We start from the raw sequence: 10,298 nt of genomic DNA, 5'->3' as shown, positions 1-10,298 counted from the left end.
ATTAAACAGTTTAATATAATTAAATTAATAAATTATCTTCTCTTACATTACCAGAAGCTTGAAAGTTTTGTTAAGTTCAAACTAAAGTTGAAAAATTATTAACATATACAGGAGTAGTTTTTTTTGCTTAGTCTATTTCTTTACACTGATTTGCTTTTAGTGTAATTTATAAAGTTCAACAAGAAACATTTTTGTTATAAAAAGTGTCCTTAAGGAAAATCAGCCCAAATTTTTTGCATTAAATGATATAATACTACAATAATACAATATTATATTTGAGTATATTGTTAAATAAATGTAAATCTTGTTTTTTAGATGAATAACATACATAAAAAACACCTCAAAAAGTTAGAAAAACTTCAAAAGTTCCGGAAACAAAAGAAAAAAAAAGAAAACAAGGAAGTTGAAAACCAAAATATTAGTGAGGGAGTTGAAAACCATGGTAACCATTTCTTGTGGAATGTTCTTTTTAGTTTATCAATTAAAACAAGATAGAATTAGAAGTCATGCAGGATTAGAAATATTTTTTTTAGAAACTGTTGATAATGCTGGCTGGAAGTAAGTTATTACCAGCCATGTTGACTTTTGTATTAGTTGGTCTTATTTGTTCGTTTTATTTCAAAAAATAGTTAAAGCTTCTCATAGCTTTGTCTATCATCTTGCTACCATAACAGTAATAAAGATTTATTAACAAAAAGAGGGTCTCATGAAGTTCTTAAAAGAAGAGAAGTATTAAATATTTTACAAATTAATTAGTTTAAATTAATCATATATTTTTCAGCAAAATTAACAAATTCAAACCCTCTGTAATATATATATATATATATATATATATATATATATATATATATATATATATATATATATATATATATATATATATATATATATATATATATACACAGTGGTGGAAAAAATAATAAATACACTATCTACACATTTAGAAAAATGCTTTTTATTCACAGCAATTGATGTTAACTGATTAATTTTTATGTTTTTATAAACTTTATTGTTAAAAATTATATTTTTAAAAAAATTATGAATTGTTTTTGAATTTTTCTCATGTTACCAACAATTTTGTTTAAAGTAGGCAGAAATTTACTGGAAAAAATGATAAATACAGAAATGGTTAATTTGATCGTAAATTTGAAAAAATCAAGAAAATTCAATGTTTATAAAACAAATTTTTAACAAAAGTAATTAAAAGCAATTAGGAACAAAAACAAACTTTTCTTTTTTTCTGAAAAAGGTTTATCAAAATTGTCTAATATTTTGTTGCATGTCCTTCTTTTTTTTTAACTTTGGTTAGTCTTTTGGGCATGCTGTTGACCAATTTAAGGCATGTTGATAGTGGAATAGCATATGATGATGTTTTCACAGCTTCCCACAGATCCCTTTTGTTCCGAGGCTTTTGTTTTGCAACCTTATCCTTTACAATTTTTCAGAAATTTTTTATTGGATTTAAATCTTGTGATTGTACTGGTCAATCCAATTGTCTTATACCATTATTTTGGAACCATCTCTTTGTGTATGTTTTGGATCGTTATCTTGTTGAAATATCCAGAGCAGCGGCAGGTTATCCTCAGCATAAGGAAGCATTATTTCTTCAAGGATAGTAGTATAAACATCAGCTGTCATAGTGTCTGTTATTAAATAGATAGGACCAATACCAGATGACAATAAACATCCCTATACCATAATGCTTCCACCACCAAATTTAAGTGTTTTTTTAGTGTAATGTGGGTCAAACTCTTTATTTTGTGTTCTGCAGACAAGCTGGTTACCATCTGATCCAAAGATATTAAATTTATATTCATCTGGCTAAAAAAGCTATGCCCCAATTCTTATTTGTCCATGCAGATTATTTATGACATAACACTTTTCTAGCATTTATATGTCGTTTTTTCAATAAAGGCACACTTCTAGGTGATCTTGAAAAACAAATTAGCTTCAACTAATTGTCCTCTAATTGTTTGTGCTGTTACATTTAACTCTAAGTTTTTTTAAATGGTGTTGCTGGAGATAAATGGAGCTTTTTTTATCTTCACGAAAAATTAATTTATCTTCTCCCTAATTTGTTATTGTTACAATAATATAATCTATCATTATTCAGTAGTGTAGGAAGGTCATATCAGTTTGAAGGGAAGTGACTAAAACAGCCAGGTTTGGCAATTTGAAGGGGAAGGGAAAGGGAAGTGACCCTCTTCTTAAATAAATATGGGGGAAGAGGCTATTACCCCCTCTAAATCCTCTTCCTACGAGGTGTTAATAATAACCAGAGTCAAACACATACTTGAAAAGTAATAACAGTTGAAAATTAAAGATAACAAAAAGATTAATCATTACTGTATTTATTATTTTTTCCAGTAAATTTCCACCTACTTTAAACAAAATTGTTAGTAACATGAGAAAAATTGAAAAACAATTCATAATTTTTCTAAAAATATAGTTTTTAACAATAAAGTTTATAAAAACATAAAAATTAATCAGTTAACATCAATTGCTGTTAATAAAAAGCATTTTTCTAAATGTGTAGATAGTGTATTTATTATTTTTTCCACCACTGTATATATATATATATATATATATATATATATACATGTGTGTGTGTGTGTGTGTGTGTGTTTGGATGTATTTACATATATATGTATATAAAACAAAAGAATTTCAATTGTGTATGGTATGGTATTGGAATATTTTGATTGCTGCAACACATGAAACTTTAAGTACCATACACAGTTGAAATTTCTTTGTTATATATATATATATATATATATATATATATATATATATATATATATATATATATATATATATATATATATATATATATACATACATACATATACATATACATTAAGCATTTAAAGCAAAATCTAGATCTCTTATTTCTTGAGGTTGCATCTTAAAAAGGAAAAGGTCTATATTAATTCTTAATGTTTCACATTATGTAGCAGGTTTATAGGACAGGTGTCCTGAAAGTAAGCTACGTAAGTCTTCTGCAGGTTAAAAGTTCAGTTCCTGCAGCCTCACTTATTCTTTGTGATGCAGAATGATTGCAAAACTTTTTTTTAACATTATTCTTCTGCAAGGTTTTAGTATACTTAATAAGAATTATGCAAAAAGTTTTAAAATTTTGACATTACTTGAACTTACTGTTTAATTATTTCACTGTATCTTCTTTTATTTGTAGATGATGTACAAGTTGTAAATGACAAAAAAAGAAAGCTGACCAATGAAGATAACAGTTGTATAAATGTTTTTCATCATTTTTGTTTTCTAAACTTGTTTTTAAATAATGAAAATATGTTCATTTACTGGTCATTATATTGTTTATGTCCTATTCTAATCATTATATTTATTTGCCATTCTGGTCATTGCAATATTTATGTCTTTCTGATAGTTTGTAATGCTTATATGAGATGTGTATATAAGAACTCTTGTTTTTATATCCAGTATCTATATAAAATCAGATATGTTCACACTTTCCTTAATAGTTTTTTTTAGTAAATCTTAAGCAATGGTTATGGTGATTTCTTCAGCTGCTGGTTTAAAATTTTAACATTATTAAAATTTTAAAATTTAGCTGTTAAAAAGATAAAGACTGATGATAAAGTTAATAAAAAAGAGGTTCTCATCGAAGAAAACAAGATTGATGATGAAGTTATTAAAAAAGAGGTTCTCATTGAAGAAAACAAGATTGATGGTGAAGTTAGTATTAATGATGATACTCAAGTAGAAAGTCTTCCCAATCAAGGTATCTTTGTTTTCACTTTTTTTGTGTGTGTAAATGTTGTCTCTTATAATTCATTGTTTTTCTATATTAACTATCTAAATTTTTTTAAAGAATCAAGCCTTCCACCCAGTAGAGAGTTTAAATCACTAGAGGGTTTAGTGTGTGAGAAGACTCTTAAAGGAATTTATGATATGAATTTCACACATATGACTGAGATACAATACAAAACTGTGATGCCACTTCTTCATGGCAGGTTAGATTTAAATGAATCGTTTGTGACTAGATTATTTTTTTTTTCTTCATTTAATTGTGGATATTTATTGATAATTTAAATAGTTAAAATAGTGTCAAATGATTAACAGTTTTATATACTGAATGATTTATGAACTTATTAGAGATGTTTTGGGTGCTGCAAAAACTGGTAGTGGTAAAACACTTGCCTTTTTGATTCCAGCAATTGAGCTACTTTATAAGCTAAACTTTATGCCAAGAAATGGTAAGAATAAAAAAAAATTGCCTAAATAAAATGTTTATCTTATCTTTTTTGTATATAAAGTTTAAATATTTTTGTAAAGGAACTGGTGCCATTGTTATCTCTCCAACAAGAGAGTTATCTTTGCAGACATTTGGGGTACTTAGAGATTTGCTGCAACACCATCAGCAAACATTTGGTATAGTGATGGGTGGTGCAAATCGAAAGCAAGAAGCAGAAAGGTTGCAAAGAGGAGTTAATATACTTATAGCTACTCCTGGTCGTTTATTAGACCATTTGCAGGTTTGATTTTCTAAATTAACTAACTTAGACATTTCAAATATCATACATTTCTTAAAAAAAAATAATTTGAAAAACAAAAAAACAAAGACACATACAGAAGTCTATAAAAAATTGGCAAGGCATACTTCTTGAAAAAGCTGTTTTATGTAAAAACGTTAAAAATTGTTGTTGATCTACAATATTCCTAAATGACAAATTTAAAATGCATTATGGTTTAAGTATATGACATTAATCTCTAAGATTTTTAAGTATTGTAAATGTTTTAAACCTGTTTTGTAGTTTACTTTATTACAAATTTCAAAACAACAAAATCTTATACCATACAATAATCACTTTTTTTCTCTGTAAATTTAAACCCTTTTTGTTTTAGAATACTCCTGGTTTTATATTCAAGAATTTACAATGTCTTATCATAGATGAAGCCGATAGAATTCTGGAGATTGGATTTGAAGAAGAGATGAAACAAATTATAAAGATATTACCAAGTTCGTTTTGAGTTATAAAATGTGAAGATTTTTTTTTGTGAATTTCTAAAATTATTTGTCAAGTGAATTGAAAATTGGTTTCTTAAAAATAAGTGGTGTATTATGTTTTTTTAAGTGGAGTATTATGTTTTTTTCTGTTACAGAAAAACGACAAACACTTCTATTTTCTGCTACTCAGACACGTAAGGTGGAAGATCTTGCTCGAGTTTCGTTAAAAAAAGCTCCACTGTATGTTGGCGTTGATGATGATAAAGAGGTTTCTACTGTAGAAGGGTTGGAGCAGGTTTAAAAAATTTAGTTTTTGAAGGAAATTTATACTGTTAAAAACACTATAATTATGTCTTAAAAAATTATTTTTAAAGTTCTTGAAAATGAAGGTTGTTGAGATTATTACAAAACTGATACAAATTATGTTATGAAAAGTATATTCTATTGTAAATTAAATATTTTTAAAAAATATATTTGTATTATTTAGGGATATATAGTGGTTCCGTCAGAAAAGCGCTTTCTATTGCTCTTCACATTTCTAAAGAAGAATGTTAAAAAAAAAGTGATGGTATTTTTTTCATCTTGTAACTCAGTGAAGTATCATTCTGAACTGCTAAACTATATTGACATCCCTGTTATGGATATACATGTAGGTTATGTCATCGACTTTTTGTGTGAATGGAGTCTCTTTTTTAAAATACAATATTGTCTCTTAGAGAAGTTGTTTTGTGAAATTATTGCTTTATTCAATCTTATTTGGTCTTTTTTTGAATTTTAGGGAAAACAAAAGCAACAGAAAAGAACAAGCACTTTTTTTGAGTTTTGTACTGCAGAAAGTGGCATTTTATTATGTACAGATGTTGCTGCACGTGGTCTTGATATCCCAGAAGTTGATTGGATTGTTCAATATGATCCACCAGATGATCCAAAGGTATTCAAAATCAGTTACTTAAACTACACAGGCTAAGAAAAAAAAAATCCAACTGACGTTTAAATTTTAACAATGTTTCTGATGTTATGAATTCAAAAATTGTATTCATTTTTGTACATCATGTCAAGACTTTTCTCTAAATGATTTAGATTATGATTTTACAGAAGTCTCAATTTCCATAGTAATAATACTGATGTTTATGACTTTCTACAATGAAAAACATTGATTTAGTCTCTTTTCAAAGCTTAACAAAAACACTAACCCTCATGTTTTTATCCCTGTATTATTGGTAATGTTTCTCAATTGTTTTGATGTCCTGGCGAAATCCCTCAATCATCACTTATCACTTAGGCTTTCAGGGAAATGTAACTATCATGTCTGATATTTCCAAGAAATTTAACAGTAACTTCTGTAATACATTTCATGCTATTGCTTCAGTTTCGTTCATAGAAAATATTATGTATTGAACTTTCTTATTTGAGAATTTAGCAACTACTCGTGTCAACTAATTGTTCATTTATGTTCTTTTCACCAACATTACATTGATCTTTAATCAGCCACTACTTTTATCTCAGTGTTTTTATTTCTTTCTACTAATCCAAAAACAAAGAAAGCTTGAATAATTTGTTTTTTATACAAAATATCTATTTTCTTTCATATTTGCATAAAACCTTACCTATGTAAAAAAACTAAGAATTGGTTTTATCTTGTTTCTTGCAAATAAAAGTTCAACAATCCCAGAAGGAAGTTTGATGAAACAGTTTTTCTATAGAATGAAATAAACATAAGTTGTTTGACAAAACCTAATTGTTTTTTTAAAGAAACGGAAGTGAAACAAGATAAGTTAAAAACAATTTATACACTATAATACATATAAACACTATAAATTTTATTTAGGAATACATTCATCGAGTTGGCCGAACAGCTCGTGGTTCTCAAGGGCGGGGCCACGCTTTGTTATTTTTACTTCCAGAGGAACTTGGCTTCTTGCGCTACCTTAAACATGCCAAGGTATACTTTTAATTTAATTGTAAAAAAAAAGTTGAGAGCATAGCTCGTCTAAGCGGTACGCCGCTCCATAAAATCTAAGGTGACATTAAGTTTCTTTATTTTTAGGTTCCTTTGAACGAATACGATTTTTCAAAAGCAAAAATTTCAAATATTCAATCGCAGGTAAAATAATTTAGCGACGCTTTTGATCATTTATCGTTAAAGTTTTTTTTAATTTAGTTTACAAAATTTCAATTTTCTGTTATTGTTATTTTTGTTTTCTCATTAGTTAGAAAAACTTATTTCAAAGAATTACTTTTTAAATAAATCTGCGAAAGACGGATATCGATCCTATTTACAAGCATATGCCTCTCATCAGCACCGTAATATATTTAACGTGAACACCATAGATTTGCAAAAAGTAGCACTATCGTTTGGCTTCACTGTCCCACCGAATGTAAACTTAAGTAAGTTTTTATTTTACTTAATTCTGATTGGAAGATTGATTTTTGCGTTTGAACTCGGAATCACATTTGCTGCTTAGTACTGCAGCAATTTCTTCGCAGCTCGTTTGAAAATTGAATCTGGTAAAATATTTTATTGTAAAAATCATTCACTTAGCTTCTATTTTTTGTCGTGTTTATAGATGTCCATGCAAGTAAGAGTGATAAACTACAAAAACGAAATGGTGCTACTGTATACGGAACTGGCAGTCACGGATTCAAACCATCGAAAAATGTTAAACGTTTTAAACCCTTAAAGAAATCCAGTGATCGGAGGTGATAGACTTATTGACCCGAATGAATGATAAAACTGTTAACAGTAGCAAGTTCACCTACGAAAAAAAATAGCTTTTTAAAAAAGGTGCTAAAGCCTTAAAAGAAGTTTTAGGGTCGAGAAAAAAAAAAAAACAGAAATTTTAGTAGCGGTTTCTTTAAGTATATATGTAAGGAGGTCTTCGTTAAAATGTCCACTCCGTTTGGAAAGCAATTTTTGGAGACTGTTCAAATTAGGTAAGCAGGCTGGCTTCGTTATGTGAGATTTTTTTCTTGGATTCACATATTATTTTCCTTCCCACTCAATTGGGGTGAAAAAATCACGAAATCAGCGGGATATTTATTTCTATTGAAATGCCGGTTTTTCTTTGTAATTTCCGGCCTGTGTTTTTTTACAGAATGAACGTAATCGCTGTCGTGATATTACTTTTATAGAATTTTTACCTGTACCGATGAGAAAAATAATGGACAATTAGTAGGCTATTAGCAAATAGAAAAATTTCTATGCTGAAATTGATAACCTATTTTATCTGCGTTAAAGCCCAGGCCAAGCCCACCTAAGTGTTTCTTATACATTTATTTTTTATGAAATTTTTTTACTTTGTGAAATCTTGATCTATTTCAACTAAAAATATACAAACATACAATCGGCAACTTTCGCCATTTAAAAAGAAAAGAGAAAATATCTACACTCCAATAAAACTAAGTTATTGAAAGCAAATGCTTAAAAAGCATGACCAATAGAACTTGCTTACGTTTTATATTTTCAAAAAAAAATCGGAAAAAAGCATTAAAAAGTAAATCTACTTGAATCAACACCCAAGTACAGCGTGATAGAAGTTTATTCTGTTTTACTGAATGAATTGAATTTTAAATATAGCTAGAACTTTAATGTGTCTGGTTTAAGATCCAATAAAGCAATTAGTAAAAATTGCATGTTATGTGCTATCATCCAGACCGTCATTTATGTGTTTTTAATGTGCATTTATGCAAGAAGATAGTTTAGTCGACATTTTGACCAGGTTTCCTTTAGGTTAAAAGATTTGTTTTTTGCTGCAGTATTCTCTTTTCATGGAAAAAATTCTTTAGACTACATGCCACGCTCTATCTCACAAAGTGTTTAAAAATCTCTACAAAAAAAATTATGAATAAAAATCGAACATTTATCACCCATAAATAAATTTTAATGAGTAGCGGCATTTTAACGGAAATTATTTTTTAAATGTTTAAATGAGTAGCGACATTTTAACGGAAATTTTACATTAAATGTTTTTTTGAAGACCTTTTTACATTTAAGTGATTTAAACTTTGATTATGGAAAATCGTAACAGTTTTGAAGAAAAGAAAATACATGGGGCGCTGTATCTTGAAAATATAAAAATCGTGAAGCTATTTCTCTAAAGGAATCCTTGCAAAAAGTTTTCCGAAGGACCTATGTCAGTTAATGCTATTTCCAAAACGATATATCAGAGTGAATGATTAGTTGGTATTTAAAGAAGCAACAAAACTGAGGTTACTGAATTCGAAGAAAAACGGTTGGTTGAATTGGTTTGTATTTCATCTGATCTGGGCGATCCAAAAACAAAAAATGAAATTTCGAAACATACGGAATTTGCGTAAATCTTCAGATACTCCACGGTTAAAAAATGGGCTTACAACTGAACATTTGAAAAGATGAAAGAGTTTTTCGTACCGCTGAATTTTTAGGAGCAGCAAGCAATGGTTTCATTCAAATTTTAGGAGCAGCAGCAATGGTTTCACTCAGCAGAATAAAGAAATTTTTTGACATTTTTCACAACTTCTTTAGGAAAAAAATTGTTTCATGTAGATGGGATGATTTTAAATTGAATCCAGTATGAAGGGAATTCTCTTAGAAGTGCAAAAACGGTTTACAAAAGTTAGCGATATTTCTAAACGATATGGATTTTATGTTTTTAGGGAAGTTTGAAAATTTTGAGAAACTATATCAGATATTTCTTCATTCTTAAACTAAAATCCAGTAAAGTATAAATCTTAATAAGAACTTAATAACGATCATTTTTAAAAATTCCGCAATAAATACATTAGAAATCTAAGGTGCCACGAAAATGGAATATTGCCAACTGGGGTAACTTAGGCCTTTATTTGTGATATTTCTCCCCTGCAAATTATATCTTTTATTATTAAAAATAGTGATTAGTCACGGCAAGAGATAGTAGTGTTTTATTTTCTACACCGCAAATCTTTTTGCATGGTTTATTTTTAAATGAGTTCAAAAATTATAAAGTGCTTCAATTTTTAAATAATGGAAAATTTTTAAAAAACAAATCTTTTAGCCTATTTCTGACTTAAACGAAAATAAAATTTTTTATGAAGCATAAGGGAAAGGAGCGGTAAGTGTAAGAGCAGGATTAAAACAGATTCTTTAAAATTTAAGAGCATCTCATATGAAAAGAATTTATACATTTTAAAAAATAATAGTAATATCATGAAAGATAAATAACAGATCATTATTTTTTCGCCATATAATAGGATCTCTGATCCTTTTATGCCATTTTCTTTTGAATTGTTAGGAATAAAAAAAACGGTTGTATAACATGATAAAAACTGCCAGAATAAATATACATTTAAGACACTA

The 10,298-nt window shown here is 28.1% G+C and overlaps 1 protein-coding gene across 1 annotated transcript; it reads left to right on the top strand.

The window, feature by feature from the left end:
- The first annotated feature begins 18 nt into the window (after window positions 1-18).
- LOC145185076 (uncharacterized) lies at window positions 19-8,335 on the top strand. Its single transcript, XM_090098779.1, has 14 exons — window positions 19-442; window positions 3,194-3,250; window positions 3,587-3,757; window positions 3,848-3,989; window positions 4,132-4,232; window positions 4,312-4,511; window positions 4,882-4,996; window positions 5,140-5,279; window positions 5,472-5,633; window positions 5,763-5,915; window positions 6,813-6,926; window positions 7,032-7,088; window positions 7,195-7,372; window positions 7,552-8,335. Exons 1-14 carry the CDS (start codon window positions 316-318, stop codon window positions 7,686-7,688), a joined length of 1,854 nt encoding a protein of 617 aa, XP_089954905.1. The 5' UTR covers window positions 19-315; the 3' UTR covers window positions 7,689-8,335.
- Window positions 8,336-10,298: the final 1,963 nt, after the last annotated feature.

The sequence above is a fragment of the Hydra viridissima genome, unplaced genomic scaffold (genome assembly GCF_058129835.1).
Source record: "Hydra viridissima isolate aposymbiotic clone 2 unplaced genomic scaffold, HvirCarnegie_v1 scaffold_9, whole genome shotgun sequence".
NCBI lineage: Eukaryota > Metazoa > Cnidaria > Hydrozoa > Anthoathecata > Hydridae > Hydra > Hydra viridissima.
The sequence above is the reverse complement of the archived record's forward strand: the minus strand, read 5'-3'. Positions and strand labels throughout refer to the sequence as shown.